General features: G+C 38.2%; 5 protein-coding genes and 3 pseudogenes across 7 annotated transcripts; 5 read left to right on the forward strand and 3 right to left on the reverse strand.

Moving 5' to 3' along the window:
- The first annotated feature begins 213 nt into the window (after positions 1–213).
- LOC106375268 (lysine histidine transporter-like 7) lies at positions 214–2,477 on the forward strand. Its single transcript, XM_013815136.3, has 5 exons — positions 214–577; positions 697–830; positions 961–1,373; positions 1,461–1,592; positions 1,701–2,477. The coding sequence occupies exons 1-5, from the start codon at positions 306–308 to the stop codon at positions 2,184–2,186; spliced, it is 1,437 nt and encodes a 478-aa protein (XP_013670590.1). The 5' UTR covers positions 214–305; the 3' UTR covers positions 2,187–2,477.
- A 477-nt stretch (positions 2,478–2,954) lies between these two features.
- LOC106375269 (DDB1- and CUL4-associated factor 8-like protein 2) lies at positions 2,955–5,211 on the forward strand. Of its 2 annotated transcripts, none has more exons than XM_013815137.3 (5): positions 2,955–3,210; positions 3,311–3,562; positions 3,629–3,772; positions 4,033–4,710; positions 4,807–5,211. In XM_013815137.3, the coding sequence occupies exons 1-5, from the start codon at positions 3,082–3,084 to the stop codon at positions 5,047–5,049; spliced, it is 1,446 nt and encodes a 481-aa protein (XP_013670591.1). In that variant the 5' UTR covers positions 2,955–3,081; the 3' UTR covers positions 5,050–5,211. The 2 variants fall into 2 exon arrangements, with proteins under 2 accessions (XP_013670591.1, XP_013670592.1); XM_013815138.3 differs by having other exon boundaries at positions 4,810–5,211.
- Positions 5,212–5,707: 496 nt separating this feature from the next.
- Positions 5,708–8,281, forward strand: LOC106375270 (pentatricopeptide repeat-containing protein At4g35130, chloroplastic). The gene has a single exon (XM_013815139.3). The coding sequence runs from the start codon at positions 5,801–5,803 to the stop codon at positions 8,198–8,200; it is 2,400 nt and encodes a 799-aa protein (XP_013670593.1). The 5' UTR covers positions 5,708–5,800; the 3' UTR covers positions 8,201–8,281.
- A 119-nt stretch (positions 8,282–8,400) lies between these two features.
- On the reverse strand, positions 8,401–10,720 carry LOC106377410 (annotated as a pseudogene).
- Positions 10,721–10,913: 193 nt separating this feature from the next.
- Positions 10,914–12,311, reverse strand: LOC106374557 (annotated as a pseudogene).
- Positions 12,312–13,804: 1,493 nt separating this feature from the next.
- Positions 13,805–14,674, forward strand: LOC106372775 (glutathione S-transferase T3-like). Its single transcript, XM_013813058.1, has one exon. It carries the CDS (start codon positions 13,805–13,807, stop codon positions 14,672–14,674), a length of 870 nt encoding a protein of 289 aa, XP_013668512.1.
- A 2,838-nt stretch (positions 14,675–17,512) lies between these two features.
- Positions 17,513–18,673, reverse strand: LOC106372776 (annotated as a pseudogene).
- A 1,887-nt stretch (positions 18,674–20,560) lies between these two features.
- Positions 20,561–22,669, forward strand: LOC106375271. 2 transcript variants are annotated; one of them, XM_048745120.1, is made up of 3 exons: positions 20,561–21,045; positions 21,212–21,362; positions 21,455–22,669. In XM_048745120.1, the coding sequence occupies exons 2-3, from the start codon at positions 21,236–21,238 to the stop codon at positions 22,450–22,452; spliced, it is 1,125 nt and encodes a 374-aa protein (XP_048601077.1). In that variant the 5' UTR covers positions 20,561–21,045; positions 21,212–21,235; the 3' UTR covers positions 22,453–22,669. The 2 variants fall into 2 exon arrangements, with proteins under 2 accessions (XP_048601077.1, XP_013670595.1); XM_013815141.3 differs by lacking the exon at positions 20,561–21,045 and having other exon boundaries at positions 21,069–21,362.
- Positions 22,670–23,176: the final 507 nt, after the last annotated feature.

Raw genomic sequence — 23,176 nt, forward strand, 5'->3', positions numbered from 1 at the left:
ATTGAAATTTTGCACCGGACCAGTAGAGTTCCCGACAAAACTAGAAGACTTCGTTCGATTGATACCTGCGGGTCCCGCTTTTGAAGTATTTGAAAGTGACATAATGGATTACGTCATTGTGCTCATGTCATAAAGGGCACGCAACAAAATTTAATAACGAAGCTTCCCAATAACGACGTCCCATAATTGGACTATATAATCCAGTGTATGAAGAAAATAAAACATCACTCATTCAGTTTGTGGCTGTACGTTAAATCCTCGAGAGAGAGAGAGAGAGAAAATAAAGGTTTTTAATCTTTAATACAATGTCAAAAAAAGCATTAGGCATATTGCTTGATCTGGAATCACAAGAAAGCTGTGGCTCTCCTTCATTTATGTCACATACCCCTTCCAAGGATCCACAACCAACCTCCGGCGATGACGACGGCGGAGATGTTGGGATGATTCCGTTAGAAGAATGGTTACCGATCACAGAATCAAGAAAAGGAAATGTTTTCACGGCAACTTTTCATCTTCTCTGTTCGGGACTTGGTTTCCAAGTGCTTCTTCTTCCTGCGGCTTTCGCAGCACTCGGATGGTAACAACATCTCATATCAAATCAAACTTTATATCATATTCTTTACTTTCTCAGATTCTATTCTTACCGTATTTAGTTTTTGCGAATAATATCTAAACAAATAAAATATTTTTTTCCAGGGTATGGGGAATAATAATATTAACGGTGGGATTTGCATGGAAGCTCTACACGACATGGCTTCTTGTTCATCTGCACGAAGCCGTACATGGAACACGTTTCAGCAGATACTTGAGACTCGCTATTGCTTCATTCGGTAATATACTAATAACAATTTTATCAAATTCTTAAAAACTTTGTCGTTTTATGAGGTTTGGATTTTACTATGAACTTAAGATTCTAAAAACGTTACGGTTTCGTTGTTGTCACGCAACAATATGTAACAGGTGTGAAGCTTGGGAAACTTCTCGGAATATTTCCTGTGATGTATCTCTCAGGAGGAGCTTGTTCGATTCTGGTTATAACCGGAGGAAAAACAATAAAACAACTTGTACACATTATGTCTGAAGATGACACAGTGCCACTTACTACCTTGCAATGTTTCGTGATCTTCAGCTGCCTCGCGGTGGTCTTGTCCCAGTTTCCGAACCTGAATTCTCTTTTTGGACTCTCGTTGATCGGTGGTGTTATGGCCGTGGCATATTCCACCGCAGTATGGAGTTTACCTCTAACTAGGGATCCGCAAAGTCAAAACAATGTCACTTACGCTATAAAGGATACAAGTTTCGATAATATTTTCAACGCCATTGGTTTGATAGCCATTTCATTACGCGGGAACAACCTAATCCTAGAGATACAGGTCTTAAAGATTATATTGAGAAAAATCACATTTTAAACTGATTTATATGTAGACGTTAGTATTGACGAGGTATTGTGATATTTGTAGGGTACTCTTCCTTCCGATTCAAAGAATCCTTCCAGCAAGACGATGTGGAGAGCTGTGGTGATCTCTCATTTGATCATTGCGGTTTGTATGTTTCTAGTATCCATTGTTGTCTATTGGGCATACGGTGACGAGGTATGTCAAAATTCAACATAATATATAGTATTATTTATTTTGCCTTTACGTAAACGCATGTATTTGAAACAATTTATGATTTAATGTTAATCCTTATATATGATATAGATTCCGGCTACTGGAGGTCCAATAGGAAACTACTTGACACTTTACGAACAAGACTACTCAAAGCGAGCCGCTTGTTTTATACACATCACGTTCATCTTCAATTGCTTATGCTCATATCCGATAAACTTAATGCCTGCTTGTGACAACGCAGAGATGGTGTACGTGACCAAGAGTCAAAAGCCTTGCTCCGTCTTTGTCCGGATGATGTTACGTGTGTCCTTGGGTTTGGTTTGTTTCTTTATAGCCGTCGGATTCTCGTTCTTGCCTTATCTCGCGGTTCTTATCGGAGCAGTAGCCTTGCTTGTTACATTTACGTACCCCTGTTTCATGTGGATCTCCATCAAACAGCCTGAAATGAAAAGCTTGATGTGGTTGATCAACGTTTTTGTGGGAAGCTTAGGCGCGTCTCTCAGCGTTTTGCTTGTGGTTGCGTCGGCATTATTTTTGGCTGAAAAGGGTTTACATGCAAACTTCTTCAGACCCTAAAGCATTCTTTGCTAATGTTAGCATGTAAATATGAATTTCTTTCACAAGAAGTTCAACTTGGAAGCCCTTTTATTAGTAATGACCACATGAGACATGAAGTTCAAGAAAACGATAGTGCACTGAATCTCCACCAACATCCTTGGATTCATTAGATGATTTGGCATTCATTCGGAGTACAGGAGAACCGCTTAACATAATGTATTGAGGATTGAACCAACTCATTTACTTAACCACACACAAAATCATTTATTTTTATGGATGATGTCTATTTCTAAGAATATTTTGATAGAATTTCCCCCCAAATTATAACTCTTTAACAACTGATTAAACTTATTCGTTTTCTTTAAAATATCGAGACGAAGATAGGGACATTGATGATGTTCAGTGTGTTATCTTCGTGTAACACTCTTAAATGAAAGCTATGAAAAGGTTGAATCTAAGCTGAGGAAGAGCTAAACCAAAAATTCACTTCGAAAAAACTCAATCCACTCGTGATCGTCAGTTACGTGTGAATGTGATAGCACTTGTAACTTGCTTTTATTCGTGTTTTTTTTTTTTTGTTAATTTATACATTTGTGTTAACATTTGTTTTTATTTTTAAAAAATTGAAAGGATGATATGACATTGTTTTAAAATGAAATAAAAAATATTGTTTTTTTTTTTTGTCAACGATAGTTTTATTATTATTCTCAGTATTTGATCTATAGAAACAATTCGAAAACAAATTAAAACTAGAAAAGATTCATTAAAAAGCCCAAAAGCCCATTAGTAATGATCACCGCCCTCACCTTCTCGTTGGACCATAGAATCGCCTCCTCTTCCGACGACACTAATACACACACAGAGCAAACTAGAATCTTTCTCCTTTGATCCAGCCTCACATCAACCGAGGAAGATGACTGATAAGGCGAAGAGAAGTCGAACACACTTCAACGGATCTCACCACCCTGTCGTCGACTTCTGGCGACGAGAAGTCGGTGGAATCTCTCCTCGCAGCTTCTCCGATCGCTTCTCCGCCTCCGAGGTTCGTCCCCATCGTTAGTTCAATCCATTTCGAGAAAAAAGTTTTGATTTTTATTAGTGGGTTTAGTTGTAATTGAATGATCACATTCTTATTGTTGTAGAATATGGTTCTGCGCTTAGAGATATACCGGAAGCTAGCGAAGCACAAAGGCTGCGTCAACACAGTGAGCTTCAACGCCCAAGGAGACATTCTCGTCTCTGGCTCCGACGATCGACGTGTCCTTCTTTGGGATTGGGAGCTCGGGAATGTCAAGCTTTCGTTCCACTCAGGGCACTCTAACAACGTCTTCCAGGCCAAGTTCATGCCTTTCTCTGATGATCGGACCATTGTCACCTGTGCTGCTGATGGCATGGTAAACCATTGTTACCTTCTTTCTTTCAATGGGTTTGTTGTGAAAATGTTTGAAAACGTCTTTTAGGTTCGGCGTGCGAGTGTTCTCGAGAGTGGGAAAGTGGAGACTGTGTTATTGGGGTTGCATCAAGGACCAGCTCATAAGCTCTGTATTGAGCCTGGAAACCCTCATATCTTCTACACTTGTGGTGAAGATGGTTCAGTACAACGCGTAAGTGGTTCACTCTATTTTTTACTCTATAATAGAGGTAGATTTTACTCCAACCATGTTCTATTTTATAGTGAAAAATTATTTGATAGAACAAATAACAAATGATTTACTCTATAAATAGAGTAAGCACATTTTGTCTCGAGTGAAAAATAAAGTATTATTGGAGTATTTATTTCAGAGTGGAAAATAGAGTGTGGTTGGAGATGCTTTAAGAATCCGATTATAGATTTCTTCAATATTTGTATTCTTGCTTATTTCAGTTTGATTTGAGGACACAAGCTCCTACAGAACTATTCACATGCCAAGCAGTTAATCCTAGGAGGAGGCACTTGGAAGCTGCGCAGCTAAACGCTATTGCAATGGACCCTAGAAACTCCAACCTCTTGGCTGTTGGTGGTATGGACGAGTACGCTCGTCTCTACGACATCCGTAGACTTGATGGAGACGGTTCTAGCCGAGCTGCAGATCATTTTGCCCCTCCACACCTCATTGGCGATTTACACGTTGGAATAACCGGTTTGGCCTTCTCGGAACAAAGTGAACTCCTTGTTTCATACAACAACGAGTTCATTTATCTTTTCACGCACGATATGGGATTAGGGTCTAGCCCTATGCCATCCTCTCCAGAAGATGATAGCAAAAGTTCTGTTCCTATGGCTTATAAGGGTCATAAGAACGTTGAGACGGTTAAGGGTGTGAATTTCTGTGGACCGCGGTCTGAGTATGTGGTTAGTGGGTCAGACTGTGGTCGGATATTTATATGGAAGAAGAGAAGCGGAGAGCTTATACGTGTTATGGAAGCAGATAGGTATGTGGTTAACTGTATCGAGCCTCATCCGCATATACCAGTCCTTGCTAGCAGCGGTATCGAAAACGACATCAAGGTGTGGACCTCGAAGGCAGCTGAGAGAGCTACGTTACCTGACAACATCGAAATGGTATGCTTCGTTATTTCATTTATTATGGTGATGATGATGATGATGCTAGTGATGATGATTGAATATTGTTTTTGAAAATTTTGTGTGTGTTTCCAGCAGCGCAAGAGAAAGCCGAGGGGATGGATGTATCGTGTATCTTCACCACGGGAGCTGTTAGCACAACTCTTCTTTCTACAGAACAGAAGCAGATTCAGTGAAGACAGAGAAGAAGGAGAAGCTTCTTCATCCTCCACTGGAAGAGAACTTCTTGATCTTATCCTCAACTTCAATGATGATGATGATGAACATGTGTCTGATAATGGTGAAGATGGCGTTAGCCGTGACGACTTCTTCTCTTAAAATCAGTGGTCTTTTTACAGATAACTTGTTTTGAATAATTGTGTAAATATTCTCGGTTCCACTAGAAACCAGACATACCAACCACCTGTTCTGTTTTTATCAAAATCAGTGTTTCCAAATACCATTGTTGTGTTTCATTGTCAAATAAAAAAATTTCTTTTATTTTTTCATATAAGTAAAATTCTATAAATTTAATAATGTTGAGATTTTAATATTTTATTAATTTATAGAATAATTTACTGACTTTTTCAAGATTTATATATTTTAAAGTATGTTTTAATGTAAGACTATTTGATTTTTCTATATATGTACTGAATAAATTTTATAGATACAAACTTTATATTGTTCTTAGTCCATTATATAGTTTATACAATAAATGTAAATGCATTTGAAGTATAAAAAAATAATGTCAATATATTTAAAAATAGTAAGACAAATTTCACTTTTAATAAACAACAAAATATACAGTATATTGATTATATTTATCAAAAAAAATTTTATCGAATTGTGTTATATTTTACATTTGCCTATTTATTATCGGTAAAATTTATTAATTTATAGTGTTTATTGATTAATATATTTTTTTCTTACCTTAAATATTTTTTTTTTAGTTGTAAAAAAAAAACATTTATAGAATATTTAAGGTAAGAAAAAAATATATTAATGAAGTAACTGTATCCCGGATAAATCCCGCGGGAAAATCGAAGATGTAAAGGAAGAAGAAGACGACGTCGCTTACTCGATTCAGATAATGTCCGCGACGTCGCTTGCTCGATGCTCTCCTATCTACTACAGTTGCGATGCTTGCAAGTGTGTATCTTCTTCCCAAAACCACCAGACGAGCGAGAACCGGAATCTCGTAACCAACCGGAGATTCTCCAAACCGGTCCGGCTAATTCTCCATAACCGATCCAAGAAGCCCAATGATCCTTCACTCACCCGCGCTCTGCGCGAATTCGCAGACTCCGGCCTCATGGAAGACGCACTCCACCTGTTCGACGAAATGAACAAATCCGATGTTTTCCTATGGAACGTGATGATCAAAGGCTTCACCGCCTGTGGCTTACACCACGAAGCGCTTAGATTCTATAGCAGAATGGTGTCTACAGGAATCAAAGCTGATTCCTTTACATTCCCTTTCGTTATCAAATCAGCTGCTGGAGTCTCGTCGTTATCACAAGGGAAGACGGTTCACGCGGCGGTGATCAAGCTCGGGTTCGATTCAGATGTCTACGTTTGTAACTCTCTTGTTTCCTTTTACATGAAGCTCGGGTGGGCATGGGATGCGGAGAAGGTGTTCGACGAAATGCGTGAGAGAGACATCGTCTCGTGGAACTCAATTGTTTCTGGGTTTCTCGCGGTTGGTGATGGTTTAAGGTCGTTGGTTATGTTGAAAGAGATGATGAAATGCGGATTTGAACCGGATAGGTTTAGTATCATGAGCGCTCTTGGCGCTTGTTCTCATGTGGATTGTTTGAACATGGGAAAGGAGATACATTGCTATGCTATTCGAAGTGGAATTGAAGATGTTATGGTGTTAACGTCGGTTCTCGACATGTATAGTAGATATAGTGAAGTGAGTTACGCAGAGAGGGTGTTTAACGGTATGACGAACAAGAATATTGTAGCTTGGAATGTTATGATAGGGTGTTACGCTAGAAACGGGAGAGGCGTTGATGCTTTTCTCTGTTTTCAGAAAATGTTGTTGCAGCCAGATGTCATCACGTTGATTAATCTGCTTCCCGCTTGTGAGGAGATCTTGGAGGGTCGAACGGTTCACGGGTACGCAACGAGGAGAGGGTTTCTTCCTCACGTGGTGTTGGAAACTGCTCTGATTGATATGTATGGGGAGGGTGGGAAGGTGAAGTCAGCTGAGATTGTGTTTGATCGAATGGGGGAAAAGAATTTGGTCTCATGGAACTCGATGATCGCTGCGTATGTGGAGAACGGGGAGAACTATTCAGCTTTGAAGCTGTTTCGAGAGCTATGGGATTTGGATTCATCATCTCTTGTGCCTGATTCCACAACATTTGCTAGTATTCTACCAGCTTATGCAGAATCTCTCTCCCTGAGTGAAGGTAGACAACTCCATGCCTATGTAGTAAAAGCTAGATATAGTTCAAACACCATCGTCTTGAATTCACTTGTGCACATGTATGCCATGTGTGGAGACCTCGAGGACGCGAGAAAGTGTTTCGACCAGGTCGTGTTTAAGGATGTTGTTTCGTGGAACAGCATCATCATGGCATATGCGGTTCACGGTTTTGGGAGAATCTCTGTTTGCTTATTCTCGGAGATGATTACTACTAGTGGAGTAAGTCCAAACAAGAGCACATTCGCCTCGCTATTAGCAGCTTGTAGCATCTCTGGTTTAATCGATGAAGGATGGGAGCATTTCGATTCAATGAAAAGAGAATACGGGATTGATCCTGGGATAGAGCATTACGTGTACATGGTCGATCTCATCGGTCGTACAGGAAACCTCAGCTCAGCCAAGAGATTCATCGAGGAAATGCCGGTTGTGCCAACGGCTCGGGTTTGGGGATCTTTGTTGAAAGCAAGTAGAAACCACAACGACATCACCGTGGCTGAGTTCGCAGCAGAACAGGTTCTCAGGATTGAACACGACAACACGGGATGCTATGTCTTGCTTTTGAATATGTATTCAGAAGCTGGAAGATGGGAAGATGTTAACAGGATCAAGCTTCTCATGAAGAGCCAAGGCGTATCTAAAACAACGAGCTGCAGTACCGTTGTGACGAGAGGAAGAACTCATGTGTTCACAAACGGAGACAGATCCCAGGTGGAGACTAACAGGATCTACGAAGTCTTAGATATTGTCTCGAGGATGGTTGAGGAAGAAGAAGACAGTTATGCTCACTGTGTTTCGAAGATGAGACCAGAGACTCTATTGAAGAAAAGAGGCAATTCACCAAGAAGACATTCGGTAAGACTCGCCACGTGTCTTGGATTGATCTCCACGGAAACAGGAAGAGTAGTTATGGTGAGGAACAACACGAGAATCTGCAGAAGATGTCACGAGTTCTTGGAAAAGGCTTCGAAAGTGACGAGAAGAGAGATCGTTGTGGGAGATTCAAAGATTTTTCATCACTTCTCTAATGGTTGTTGCTCGTGTGGAAACTACTGGTGAAAAAAAACCCTGGTTTTGGCTAAGTTAGGTGCATGTTCTTGGAAAATGTAAAAAGGAAAAAAAAAATGTCTTGGCAGTTCATATGTTAAAAGAAAAAACATACAAACAATACAACACCAATTGCAACAACAATATTATTAGAAATATAATCGCATCTTATTAGGAATAAAATATGTTGGAAAGAAAATATAATATGAGTTTCAGACCAAAACCGATAGGCAGCTTGAGAGCTTATACGACTTGTGGGCTAAACCCAAAACAACATTGCACTGTTCCACCTTCCCCCACATATTACTTGATGGAAACAAACGCTTCTCAAAGCTAATCACCGCACACCAAACACTCTTGTGTTCCCTCTGACGCATATGCCACTTATCCCATATTATTACCAGTTTCCCAGCATGGTTAACTAACTGAATCGTTCTGGAATTTTTAGCACGTAGACAGTACATAAGACCCAAACCATCAACAACTAACCACTTTCCATTCCTTGAGTCATACCACATGAACTTACGGTCAGGTTCAGCAAATATTACACTTCCTATAACGCACCAAGGTCCAGTTATACGTCCTAGACCCACAAACCCCGCCTCTTGTACCTATCTTTCTTCTTTTGGATCATATGCGTAGTTCTTGTTATTTATGGTGAAAACGTATAACCTTCCTTCAAAAACTGCCACATGGACGTAATCACCATCGCTAGGAGGCTTAGGCAATGGCTTCCAAGTCTGAGTCTTCAGGTCGAAAACCTCACCCCATGTCATTGTTTCCTCTGTTTGTGTGCATCCCCCTATTACATATATCTTCTCATCTAAAAAATAAGACCTTGCGTGTTTCCTTGCCACCTTCATGTCGGGAGCACGACGCCAAGTCTGGTTCCGACAATCAAGAACTCTAACGGCTCTGGTCCGCTTGTCCTCGTTGCTTCCTCCCATCTGGTAGATTTCGGATTGGACGGCTACGGTGGTTGAGTTTAACCGGTCGGGAGAGTACGAGGAAGCGAGTGCTCTTCTTACCGGTACTAAAGTTAACTGATCCTGACGGTAGCTGAGATTGAACCATCTGTGACGATGACTGGAGGAGAGAGTGGGTAGCCATAGGCACACGTAGAGGCGAGCGTCTGTGTTGCCGATTAGGGATCTAGCAAAGTAGATATCTGGAGAAGAGAGAAGAGAGTTGAAGTGCTTGGAGACTAAGGAGAGGGAACGGTAGTGAGATTTCAAGATCCGAGCTAAGATGTTCACAATGACATCATCTGGAATTGATGAAAACGATGGAGGCTTCTTCGTCTTCTTTTTCTTCTTACTAGGTGGAGCTATACGATTATTCGTCATGTGTCCTCTTGGGTTTTCGTTTCACTGCTGTAGGATTCGTCTTCTACTAGGGTTTTTAGGGCGTTAAAACAACCCTATAAAGAAAAGAAGATTGACCTTTTCCTTCTTGAAAAAGAAAAGGGCTTTTAATCTGCATAATTGAGTTCACACAGTTTTCGAAAAAAAAATATATTAAAATAAACAAAAGCAATGAACCTGTTTCTTGGGAGTTCACTGCACTGAACCAGGATCATCACTGTAGTACGGACCCCACGACACGTGGCAGTCCACGATTGGTCCGATTAATAATTTTTTTTTTTAACAAAAATCAAACAGAAAAAAAAAATAATAAAGAATACTTTGTGAACCCCTTTGATGGGTTCACTAATGCTGATGCTCTTACCTTCTTTATTAATAGCAAGTCCACGTATTAAAATTAATGTACTAATACTTTTTTTTTTTGATAAAAAAAAAGTACTGTACTAAACTGGACATTCATGTGGAAGCCCTTTTAATCTAAAACTATCAACAATGAAAGTAAAAATTCAACACTCTAATTTACACTTTTCACAATCCACACCAACTTTCTTTTTCCACCTCTTCATGCAACATTTATATAAATTTTCTCTACAATAACATTTTATCCCACTATTTTACATACATATATATATTTATATACTAAAAATATTAAAATGTAATTCAATTAAAATATCTAATAATAACAAAAATTTTGAAAACAAAATATGCATTTTTATGTTTTTGAATAGTGAACAAATAGTAAAATAATTATTCTTGAAATATGTTTTATAAAAATATTATTTTTGGTGTCCAAATAAAACAAAACGAATCTCTATTTATAGAGATTTTAAAATAATAAATTTTTGATATTAAAATAATATATGAAAAAGTTATTTTACAATCAAATAAATTATTTAAGGTGAAAAAGAAATACCAAAAAGTTATAGGTAACCAATAAGAAAATTCATATGTACAATTTATATTTAAATCAAAAAAATCAATGCTCCATACTATGACATGTTTCTGTGTGGTCCTACTTTTCTTGTTTTCAACTAGTTGAATACTTTCAACACAACTGAATCCACGATAACAATTCAGAGTTTTCAACTGGATCGTTGCGAGGATTCAACTATTGAATTTTAAATTCAATAGGCTGTCTTAGTTTTATTCAATATGCCCCTCTTTTATAGGCCTTCAAAAAATAAAGTCCAATACATTATATATAAAAATATTTTTTAGTAATAATATAAATTCACATTAGTTTTCTTAATTTATTAACTTAAATTAAGTTAGGTGCATCTTATCAGAAAATGTAAAAAGAAGAAAAAATGTTTTGGCAATTGATATGTTAAAAGAATATAACATGAGGGCAACACCATTGCAACAATATTAATCTTTGACAATTCATAGTATCGTATCCTCGAGACTTAGAAAAAAACATAAACATCTTACGAAAGAGTTTAAACAAAAGAAAAAGTAAAAAAAAAGAAAAGACTAAAGTGCATAATGGCTTCTTATCAGAAATATAATATGTTGAAAGCAAACATATGAGTTTCAGACCAAAACCGATTGGCAGCTTGAGAGGTTATATGACTTGTGGACTAAATCCAAAACAACATTGCACCGTTCGACCTTCCCCAACAAGATATTACCTGACTGAGTCAAACGCTCCTCCAAGCTAATCACCGCACACCAAATACTCTTGTGTTCCCTCTGACACATATGCCACTCCTCCCATATTATTACCAGTTTCCCACCATGGTTAACTAACTGAATCGTTCTGGAATTTTTAGCACGTTTCGTGTGAACCTCATCCAAACCATGAACCATTAACCACTTTCCATTGCTTGCGTCATACCCAACGTACATACGGTGATATTCAGCAAATATTAAACTTCCCATAATGCACCAAGGTCCAGTTATACCTTCTAGACCCTCAAACCCCGCCTCTTGTACCCAACTTTCTTCTGTAGGATCATATGCATACTTCTCGTTGTTTATGGTGAAAACGTATAGCCTTCCTCCAAAAACTGCACCATGGACGTAATTATCATGACTAGGAGGCTTAGGCAACGGCTTCCAAGTCTGAGTCTTTAGGTCGAAAACCTCACCCCAACTCATGGTTTCCTGTGTCTTTGTGCATCCCCCTATTACATATATCTTCTCATCTAAAAAATAAGACCTTGCGTGTTTCCTCGCCACCTTCATGTCGGGAGCACTACGCCACGTGTGACTCCGACAATCAAGAACTCTAGCGGCTCTGGTCGGCTTGTTCTCGTTGCTTCCGCCTATCTGGTAGATTTCGGAACGGACGGCTACGGTGGTTGAGTTTAACCGGTCGGGTGAATACGAGGAAGAGAGTGCTCGATCTTACCAGTACTAAAGTTAACTGACCCTGACGGTAGCCGAGAGTGAACCACCTATGACGATGACCGGAGGAGGGAGTTCGTACCCATAGGCGCACGTAAAGTCGAGCTTCTGTGTTACCGATTAGGGATCGAACAAAGTAGATATCTGGAGAAGAGAGAAGAGAGTTGAAGTTTTTGGAGACTAAGGAGAGGGAACAGTAGTGAGATTTCGAGATCCGAGCTAAGACGTTCACAATGACATCATCAGGGATTGATGAAAACGATGGAGGCTTCTTAGTCTTCTTTTTTTTCTTACGAGGTGGAACTATAGGATTATTCGTCATCTCCTCTAGGGTTTCTGTTTCACTGTTGTATATTTCTGTCGTCTACTAGGGTTATGAGTCGTTAAAACAACCCTGTAAAGAAAAGAAGATTGACCTTTTTCCGTGTTGGAAAAGAAAGGGCTTTTGCCTTCTTTATTTAATAGACAGGCCCACTACTAGAAGCAGTGGACATTCTCGTGGCAACTCTGGTTACTGTAATTTAATTAAATGTTAAATTTAGTATTAATAACTTCAATGTAATTAGAGCATTAATATCGCGGTCTCTAAGCACCGTATGTAGGTATTTTTAGATTTAAAAAAAAAGAAAAATATGATAATTAGATAGAAACGTCGCTTAATTAAGGAAAAGAGGAGACGGTTTTATGGGACACGCGTCACAAATGCACCATTCTATCTCTCTCTTGACGGATCATCTTCTCTCTTTCACTCCCGAATCCTCGACGATATTGAAACTCTCTGGTGATCTCTCCTCGGCGCTGATCTCTCCTCGACGGTGTCGTCGGCGACTCTGCTTCTCTCTCGGTCTCCTCGACGAGTCGTCGTCTCCGCCGGTGTCGTCGGCGACGCTGCTTCTCTCTCGGTCTCCTCGACGAGTCGTCGTCTCTCTCGGTCTCATCGACAAGTCGTCGTCTCTCTTGCGATCCTGGAGGGCTCTGCTTTGCTATCGGTCTCGCCGACGATTGACACTCCAGTCTCGCGATCCTCGACGACTCCGACTCTCTCTCTCTTGGTCTCGTCGATGCCTCCACGTCTCTCTAGCCATCCTCGACTACTCCGCTTATCTCTCTTGTTCTCCTCGATGACTCGGCGTGTCTTTCTCAGTCGTCGAAGCTCTCCGGCCCATGACTAGGGTCGAGGAAATCAAATCGAAAAAGGTAAAGCTATGTATTTGTCCTTTTATGTCTCAGCTCGTGATTGTACAGATGATGATGTCTCTTGTGTTTGTTTAAGTCCGTGTCTCTGTTTATTATGTTGATTAGGTCTCTTATGTTGGTTGTGTGACTTGAGAAATTTATCTGGTAATTTAAAGATCGATCATCACTGATTCTTTTTGTTCTGTCTCTTTTTCTTTGTTTCTTTAGATGGACGAATGAAGCTACACGAAGATACCTGAAGGTTCGTCAATGCAGAGGTCTACAATTGGTGTACAGGTAAAACAATAATATTTTCTCTCTTAAATTGATTGTTAGTTTGAAAAAAAAGCTGTGGTTAGGTGTGATTAATGGTTAGATAGAAACTGATTAATGTCTGCAATATATTGATTGTGAATCTCGTTTCTCTGCAATATATTCATTGTGAATCTGGCTGGTTGTCTGAGGTGTGATTAATGGGTAGATAGAAAGATGTTTAAGTCTGATTAATGAGTTAGGTGAATGTCAACTCGAATTGGTTGTAAGTTAAACTTTCTATCTTCTATAAACAACTCCTTCTTCTCTTCTTCTCTTCCATCTATCAACTACGGCTTCTTCTCTTCTTCTCTTCCATCTATCAACTACGGCTTCTTCTCTTCTTTTTATTTTAATCTTCAACCGTGGATTATTCTCTTCTTCTGTTCTTCTCTTCCTTTAGACAAATTCAGATATGGATCCCAATCTATATAAGAATTTAAATTTTGTTGATCTTCTTCAAAGTCAACAAGATAGTTCTGGTTTTGAATCCTCTGCTCCTCCAGTATTCGGGACACAAGCTACTGAAGGATGCAACTTCGAAGAGAGCAGTCCTGCACAGCCTAAAGAAAGAAGGAGTTGGAGTCCAACAGAGGACGTCGTGCTCATCAGCTCGTGGCTGAACACGAGTAAGGATCCCGTTGTTGGGAATGAGCAGAGGTCAGTTGCATTCTGGAAAAGAATTGCAACTTACTTCAACGCCAGTCCTAAGCTTGTTGGATGTGAAAAGAGAGAGTCGTCTCAGTGCAAGCAAAGATGGCACAAGATCAATGACATGGTGAGCAAGTTTTGTGGAGCGTTTGAGGCTGCTACCAGGGAGAGGAGAAGTGGGCAAAATGAGAATGATGTTCTCAAACTTGCCCACGAAATCTTCTTTGCCAACCACAAAAAGAAGTTCACCTTAGAGCATGCATGGAAGGAATTGCGCTCAGACCAGAAGTGGTCTGAGCTATCTACTGCCAAAACTGATGGATGTTCGAAGAAGAGGAAGGTTGGCGACGCTTCACAGTCAGAGAGCTCTCAAGCAATTGAAACCGATGATGGAAGAACCAGCCGTCCCCCTGGCGTTAAGGCATCAAAAGCCATTAGGAAGAAGGCAGTGGTTGATGGCAAGGACGTTGCTAAGTATCAGACGATGTGGACGATCATGAAGCAAGATTTGGAGATAAAGGAAAGGATGTCCAAGATGAAGCTACTGGAGAAACTATATGAAAAACAAGAACCGCTACTAGAGTTTGAGGAAGCGCTGAAGCTGAAACTCATAACTGAGTTGATGTCTAATTAGTTAAGTGTAAGTGTCGTTTCAGTTATGCGGTAAGTTTCAGTGTGAAAATGTTGGGTGATGTTAAAATGCTTTTGTGGTTCTCATGTTCTGTGATGTTAAATTTAATGGTGTTGTTATTATGTTTTGTGGTGTTCTTACGTTTAAAATTTTGTTGTCCTAATGCAGGTGAGAAAGTGAAGTTTGAAGTGAAGTCAAGTCTCGGTTTCAACTAGAGAAGTCACAGACTGAAGCAATTGTGTAGTGTTGTGTGGTGTCTTCTAGTGTCATGTGTAGTGTCTTGTAGAAGTCACGGACTGGTGTCTTGTAATGGCATGTGTAGTGTCTTTTTGGAGTCACGGACTGGTGTTTTGTATGATTGTGTTTGTGTCTTCTAGTTGTATGATTGTGTTTGTGTCACGGGCTACTTATTTTGTTTATATGCATGTGTCTTTAAAACCAAACACAAGCGACTTGTTACAGCATCAAAGCCATCTCCACTCTTTTAAATCTCAACCTGCTTCTACTTCCAACAACATCTCCACTCTCTTTAATCTCAAGCGAGTTCAACTTCTAACAAAGCCATCTCCACTTTCTTTACATCTCCACTCTCTTTACACAAAGCCATCACCACTTTCTTTAACCACCCTATAATCACCAAATATGGCTTCTTCTTCCCATAACAATGTAGATGAAGAATTTGATCAAATGTTTGATGATGCATTTGATCAACAGTTCGATCAAATTTTCGATCAAACTTTCGAAAATTTAATGATTCATGGTGATGAAGAAAACGCAAGGAAAAAAAGAAAAAAACGAGCCTTTATCGAAAGAAACCGAGAAGAAGGTCATGTACGTCTATGGAATGATTATTTCAGTGAAACTCCGACGTATCCTGAAAATTTTTTCCGACGACGGTTTAGAATGAACAAGCCTTTGTTCATGCGCATTGTTGATCGACTCTCCAATGAAGTTCCATACTTTCGCCAAAAAAAAGATGCTCTTGGAAGGCTTGGTCTCTCTTCACTCCAAAAGTGTACAGCAGCTATTCGTGTCTTAGCATATGGTATTGCGGCTGATACGGTCGATGAATACCTACGTCTCGGTGAAACCACGACTCGTAAATGTTTGGAACATTTTGTGGAAGGAATAATAAATTTATTCGGCGATGAGTACCTACGAAGACCAACACTGGCTGATCTACAACGTCTACTTTATATTGGAGAGTATCGTGGATTTCCCGGTATGATAGGCAGCATCGATTGTATGCATTGGGAGTGGAAGAATTGTCCCACTGCTTGGAAAGGGCAATATTCTCGTGGCTCGGGAAAACCAATAATAGTTTTAGAGGCGGTTGCTTCATACGATCTCTGGATATGGCACGCGTTTTTTGGACCACCAGGTACCTTAAACGATATCAATGTTCTTGATCGCTCACCTGTTTTTGATGACATAATAAAGGGTCATGCTCCGGCAGTCACTTACTATGTCAATGGAAGAGAGTATCACCTGGCTTACTATCTCACCGATGGTATTTATCCGAAATGGGCAACTTTTATCCAATCTATTCCATTGCCACAAGGGCCGAAAGCAGTTTTATTTGCTCAACATCAAGAAGCTGTCCGAAAAGATGTCGAGCGTGCTTTTGGAGTCTTGCAATCTCGCTTTGCCATCGTTAAAAACCCATCACTTTTTTGGGATAAAATCAAAATTGGGAGGATTATGCGAGCATGTATCATACTCCATAATATGATAGTAGAAGACGAACGGGATGGATACTCTCTATTTAATGTTTCCGAGTTCCAACAAGGAGAAGACAACGGAAGTTCACATGTGGATCTCATGTATTCTACAGATATCCCAACAAATATCGCCAATATGATGAATGTTCGAACTAGAATTCGTGATAGACAGATGCATCAACAACTAAAAGATGATTTGGTTGAACATGTATGGCTTAAATTTGGACGTGAAGACGACAATAACTGAACTCAGATGCTTCTTTTAAAGTATTATCGTTTATTTTAGTAATCTTTGTTTTTATGTTTTTTTAAAAAAAATTATGTTTCAAATGTTATCTTTTTAGTATGTTTTAATTAATAAAAAAAATAAGTTTAATAATTTTTTTTCAAGAACCCTTAATTAAGAACCTTTGCAATGGACCTATTAAATTTATGGGTTTCTGTCCTTGGTCTCTTAATACACTTTTCCTAATAAAATGCATTAAAAATTAAGAAAACCACCTTATATGGGGTTTTGCAATAATCATGTTCTTAGTATCAACAACCGGACTGGAAGTATCTTCCCAAAGATTTCTAACCATTTTAGCATTATTAATAACTTTAATGTAATTTAATTAAAAATAAATTTTAAATCTCAAAAGTTAATGTAAACCAATGAAAAAGAAACATATGTAAAAAGGGTGTCTTATAATTTTTTTTTTTTGTTGAGGTTGGCAGCAGAGAACCAATTGTATCTCTGACTCCACCTTTTCTAGCACTTTTTATTTGTTTAATCTGTAGAACCATGTCCTAATATCTCTTTTGAGGTTGCTTTTAAGAACTCATTAATATTTTTAAACTAAAAAATTTAGGTTTTGAATCTTAGACATAATAATTATTTTTTTTTAAATATTTATGAAAAATCTTCATCATAATGTAAAGAGTATATTAAATGATACAGTAAACCATAAAAGAGGGCAACACCATTGCAACAATATCAATTCATAGCATAGTATCCTCGAGACTTAGAAAAAAAAACACAAACATCTTACAAAAGAGTTTAAACATAACAAACAAAAAAGACTAAAGTGAATAATGGCATCTTATTAGAAATATAATATGTTGAATGAATATATGAGTTTCAGACCGTAACCGATAGGCAGCTTGAGAGCATATATGACTTGTGGACTAAATCCAAAACAACATCGCATCGTTCAACCCTCCCCCACATACGTGTTCCCAATGGAGTCAAGCGCTCTTCCAAGCTAATCACCGCACACCAAACACTCTTGTGTTCCCTATGAGTCCTGTTCCACTCATTCCATATAATTACCAGTTTCCCACCATGGTTAACTAACTCAATCGTTCTGTAATTATTAGCACGATTTCTCGTACACATCATTCAAACCATGTACCATTACCTGCTTTCCATTCCTTGGGTCATACCTCGTGTACTTACGGTCATGTTCAGCAAAAATTCCATTTCCTATAACGCACAAAGGTCCAGTTATACGTTCTAGACCCGCAAACGCTGCCTCTGGTACCCATCTTTCTTCTTTAGGATCATATGCGTAGTTCTTGTTTATTTATGGTGAAAACGTATAACCTTCCTCCATAAACTGCACCATTGTGATACGAACAGACGTCATCAGGATCACTATGAGGCTTAGGCCAGACTGGCTTAGGCAATGGCTTCCAAGTCTGAGTCTTTAGGTCAAAAACCTCACCCCAACTCGTAAAATTTTCCCTTGTTCTTGTGCATCCTCCTATTACATATATCTTGTCATCTAAAAAATAAGACCTTGCGTGTTTCCTTGCCACCTTCATGTCGGGAGCACGACGCCACGTGCGATTCCGACAATCAAGAACTCTGACGTACGGCTCTGGTCCGCTTGTCATCGTTGCTTCCTTCCATCTGGTAGATTTCGGAATGTACGGCTACGGTGGTTGAGTTTAACCGGTCGGGTGAATACGAGGAAGAGAGTACTCTTACCGGTACCAAACTTAACTGACCCTGACGGTAGCCGAGAGTGAACCAGCTATGATGATGACTGGAGGAAGATGGATTGGGTAGCCATAGGCACACGTAGAGGCGAGCGTCTGTTTTGCCGATTAGGGATCGAGCTGCGTAGTTATCTGGAGAAGAGAGAAGAGAGTAGAAGCTCTTGGAGACTAAACAGAGAGAACCGTAGTGAGATTTTGAGATCCGAGCTAAGATATTCACAATGACATCATCTGGAATTGATGAAAACGATGGAGGCTTCTTAGTCTTCTAAGGTGGGGCAATAGGATTATTCGTCATGTGTCCTCTTGGGTTTCTGTTTCACTGTTGTAGGATTCGTCTTCTACTAGGGTTTTAAGTCGTTAAAACAACCCTATAAATAAAAGAAGACTGACCTTTTCCTTGTTGAAAACGAAAGGGCTTTGACCTTCTTTATTTAAAAGCAAGTCCCTGGATTAAAAGTAAAATACTAAACTGCCATACTAAAACCGAAACAGAAACAAATATTCAACAGGGTGGATATGACCTTTTGTTGTTGGTAGAGAGAGAGAGGCATTTACCCTTTTATTTAAAACAAGTCTTCTCATAGAAATAAAATAGTAAATCCACCCTGTTGAAATAAATATTCAATAGAACCACCGGGTAAATATATGTATTTGAATATCATGAAGAAAGTAAACAAAATATGGTCAACATAAAATAAATAACCGTGAATTAAAAAAATATTTCACCTAACACGTCGATAGAATATACTAACATAAAAAGACATTGACTGGAAATTTGGTTGGATTATAGTGGTTGTTAATGATTTATGTAGAGGATTTGCATTAAGTGATAAAAATCATTTCATGTTCCCTTAAATAAAACTAGCACTAGAATTTACGCCACTGCAGTAGTAGTATTTTTCTCCTTCGTGGAAAAATATGGAAGTGGTTTAGGGGAAATGATCATTTTATCGCTTCTTGATTAGTCGCATTTCGAAGCTGTCTAGTTGTGCTAATAAATCAAATGAAATCAAGGGTTGCGTCATTTCAAAAAAAAAAAATACTCCCTCTGAGTTTAAATGTACGATGTTTAAGATTTACACGCAAAAAACAATAAATACATTATTTTAATTGTTAACTTTTGGTTATATCAATAAATTTTCGCCACTCATAATTTTACTTTTTAATTTATGTTTAAATTTTAAAAATAAATACATTAATTATATCTCAAAACATCATACATTTGCATACAAAATAAAAAAAAAAGAACATCATACATTCGTATCCGGATACGCTATTTTAATTGTTACCTTTTCATTATATCAATAAAGTTTCACTACTCATAATTTTATTTTTTAATTTATGTTTAAATTTTAAAAATAAATACATTAATTATATCTCAAAACATCATACATTTGTATACAAAATAAAAAGATAGAACAGGGAGTTATATATATATATATATATATTTTTGGTCAAAGAAAAAGTAATACATATATATATTACACCCAAAAAAAAAGACAAAATATGCTTTTATCAGATTCTGCAATTAATGTATATATATATTACACCAAAAAATAAGACAAAATATGCTTTTATCAGATTCCGCATATTACACCAAAAAAAAAGGACAAAACGATGGAGGCTTCTTAGGATTGAATCATACAGTTATGTCTTAGCGAATTACTAACACGTACTTTGACTAATCGTTTAAGAAAATGCTCCTCTTTAGGATTGAATCATACAGTTATGTCTTAGCTAAATCTCCATGATCCCTTTAGCATCATCCAGATTTACTCCACATAATAAAAAATCAAGCGTTTGTTTATACATTGATTCTACTATCTTTAAGATTCATCCAAATTTATCCCACATGATTAAAAAGTCAAGTATAAGCTCTAAGGGATATTTATATTATATCAAAATTTTCAAATAGAAGTAACATATACGTAGATTATGATAGCATGTAGTTATGTTCATAAAACCTTAGCAAGGTTTTATTTTATTATTTGAAACTATATCTTTTCAAATATGAATTGGGTATATGTAATCAAGATTATTTTCTATCTTTAGAGGACTATATATAAAAATAATTTGTTTAGTTAGTTTTATGAAATTAACATATCTAAAACTGAGATTTGAAATTTTAGAGGATAATTTGATGATAATTTTAGAGGATAATTTGATGATGAGAAAATTTGTGACAGAAGAACACAATCAATGAAAATGAAATTTCATCTTTCTAAAAATCTCAAAATATTATCTAGAAGGTGGGACCTTCATGTTTATTTTGTCTAATTCAAAACAAACAAGCCGGTCAAAATAATCTTACTTTTTAACTCTGGTCTTAGTCAATAAATGAGTGCTTCCTCCGTTGAAATTTAGACACTGGAAAAATTGTACTTGCAAATTGAGTGGTCGGTCCGCGACAAAACCAAGATGAAAAGTCGTGTTTTATATCTTTCTATCTTAATATTTTAAGATGTGATTGGTCTTTGTGGGGATTAAACTCACACCATTTGTCTTCAGAAATTTCTTTCTGGATATGTTTGGTGAATCTCTCTCTTTCTCTACTTTTTGCATTTCGCTTCATTCTCTTTACATTTTCTTTCATATAAAGGAGTGGGTGAGAGGGTTGGTGAAATCTGAAAGGAATCAAATATCGTTGGAGTTTGTTGCCTGTCTACTGTAAGTCCAAGTGTCTAATCTTTTTGACCTATTTGTTGCAATCCTGGAGTACAGCCTTGACCTTTTTAACACACCCATCCATGTGATATATGCTCATTCATATGAAGCACCAAGTTTAAGTGTCTTATAAGGTATTGATTACAGTTTGTTAATTTACATCTGATAGAAGCTGTGACACTCATCAAAAGCTATGGACTTCAATAAACAAGCTCATCCGGATTGTGTATATTCTGCCAATCCTTTCCATGAATGTGCTTCAGCTTGTTTAGAGAGAATTGCTCAAGGCCATGTGATCAAGAAGACCCCTAAGAAGCAAGGTAAAAGCTTATTCTAATTATTGTTTTGTTTTTGCTATTTATTTTTTGGTCTTTAGTATATATATGTATTCTGATTCTTGTTTTTATTACAGGTTCAAAGATTCTTAGCTTCTCAGGGAGTTTCGGTAGGAAAAAGAAGGAAACGCATTCGCAACCGCTTTCACCGTTATCTGCAAAGCCTTATCAAAACGGTGGAGGCGGTTTTGAAAACGCTAATACACCAAAGGCTCATCGTTCGGTGCCTCCAACTGTTGCCGTCAAGAACAAGAACGTTTCTGATTCGGATAAGTCTTTCTCCTCTTCTTCATCCACTGACCCTGATGACTTCTTTAAGCATAAACCGGAGATGAAACTCTCTCAGATCATTCCTCTTTCACCTAAACCGGGAAAACAAGACCACAACGTGAAGACTGAAGCAGGCAGAGAAACTACACTGTTTAATCTCCTAAGCTCTCCAATACAGCATGAAAGAGAGAGCAGTGATGATTACAACGATGATGATGATTACAACAATGAGATTGGAGTAGAGCTCGATCTTGAATCAGTTATGTCCGACACTTTTGTCTCTGTCGGAAAATACCGAGTGAGGTCTGGTTCGTCCGCAATTCTAACCGCTATCATCGAGAAACATGGAGACATTGCTCAGAACTGTAAGCTGGAGTCGGACTCCATGCGGTCCCGTTACCTCGAGTGTTTATGCTCGTTGATGCAGGAACTCAGGTCAACTCCTGTCGGGCAGTTGACTAAAGTCAAAGTCAAAGAGATGCTCGCGGTTCTCAAAGACTTGGAGTCTGTGAACATCGAAGTGGCTTGGCTACGTCAGGTTCTTGAGGAGTTCGCGCGGTTTCAAGAAGATGCAGAGACTGAGAAAGAGAGGCAAGAGGGTTTAGTGAAGGCTAAGAGAGAGGAGCTCGAAGGTCAAGAAGCGGGTTTGGTTCGGTTGGAGGAGGAAGTGGCCAAAGCTAGGTTGAGGATCATGGAGACACGGGCCGTGATGGTCGAGATGGAGAGGGAACGGTCGAGGATGGAGAAAATGGGATTCGAAATGGAGAAGTTTAAAGGGAAAACGTTTTTAGATGAGCTTCTGTGAGGGTGTGATGTTGTTAGTAGTAAGTAGTAGCACAAAATCAAAAAATACTCTAAATGAGTTGTTTTCAAAGGTTAGGCTTTAAGTATATGGGAAAGCTTTTTCACTAAGGTGAATGTTTGCTTATTAGTAGTAACTTGTGGATGCTGTTGAAGTCTTTTTTGTTGAGATATCTTGTTTTTTGTACTAATAAATAAATATGTTTGGCTTTGTGATGCAAGGTGGATGTTTATTTATTAGTAGTAACTTGTGAAGGTGTTGAAGTCTTTTCTTTGTTTGTTGCTAATATATAAAAATGGTTGTTTTGCCAATGTTTTTAGTTTATCACTTAGTCAACATTCAAATTAGTTGCATATTTAAATAGTTATTTTGATTGTATAAAAAATGTCAACGACACTGTGGAGTACTACTATAGAAGAAAGACAGAATAAACTCTTCTGCTTTGTATACACTTCTCATCTGCTTCGGAATGCAACACATTAACCAACAAATTTGTTATTGGCGACAGTGCCATTACGCTTCAGTTACTCATATGGGCTTTACACTGAGCCCACTGAAACGTGGCCCAACCAGCAGCTTCCCCTTGGTTTTGTTTTACTCACAAAACCGGAGACTAATCATAAACCGGCAAAAGTGTACCCGCATTTTCACAAGAGTTTGTTATCGCACAAGAGTGAACTAATAATCAAATAACCTCGTTAGAGTCAAGTCCTAAGTCTCAACTAAT

This window comes from Brassica napus, chromosome C1 (assembly GCF_020379485.1).
Source record: "Brassica napus cultivar Da-Ae chromosome C1, Da-Ae, whole genome shotgun sequence".
NCBI classification, from domain to species: Eukaryota; Viridiplantae; Streptophyta; class Magnoliopsida; order Brassicales; family Brassicaceae; genus Brassica; species Brassica napus.

Excerpts from the sequence above, each read along its gene's own strand:
- LOC106375271 (XM_048745120.1), top strand. The coding sequence starts at position 21,236 with ATGGACTTCAATAAACAAGCTCATCCGGATTGTGTATATTCTGCCAAT. Across the intron at positions 21,363-21,454 it reads GAAGACCCCTAAGAAGCAAG|GTTCAAAGATTCTTAGCTTC; the intron begins GTAAAAGCTTAT and ends TTTTTATTACAG.
- LOC106372775 (XM_013813058.1), top strand. The coding sequence starts at position 13,805 with ATGGATCCCAATCTATATAAGAATTTAAATTTTGTTGATCTTCTTCAA.
- LOC106375269 (XM_013815137.3), top strand. The coding sequence starts at position 3,082 with ATGACTGATAAGGCGAAGAGAAGTCGAACACACTTCAACGGATCTCAC. Across the intron at positions 3,773-4,032 it reads AAGATGGTTCAGTACAACGC|TTTGATTTGAGGACACAAGC; the intron begins GTAAGTGGTTCA and ends TGCTTATTTCAG. Across the intron at positions 4,711-4,806 it reads TACCTGACAACATCGAAATG|CAGCGCAAGAGAAAGCCGAG; the intron begins GTATGCTTCGTT and ends GTGTGTTTCCAG.
- LOC106375268 (XM_013815136.3), top strand. The coding sequence starts at position 306 with ATGTCAAAAAAAGCATTAGGCATATTGCTTGATCTGGAATCACAAGAA. Across the intron at positions 578-696 it reads GCTTTCGCAGCACTCGGATG|GGTATGGGGAATAATAATAT; the intron begins GTAACAACATCT and ends ATTTTTTTCCAG. Across the intron at positions 1,593-1,700 it reads ATTGGGCATACGGTGACGAG|ATTCCGGCTACTGGAGGTCC; the intron begins GTATGTCAAAAT and ends TATATGATATAG.
- LOC106375270 (XM_013815139.3), top strand. The coding sequence starts at position 5,801 with ATGTCCGCGACGTCGCTTGCTCGATGCTCTCCTATCTACTACAGTTGC.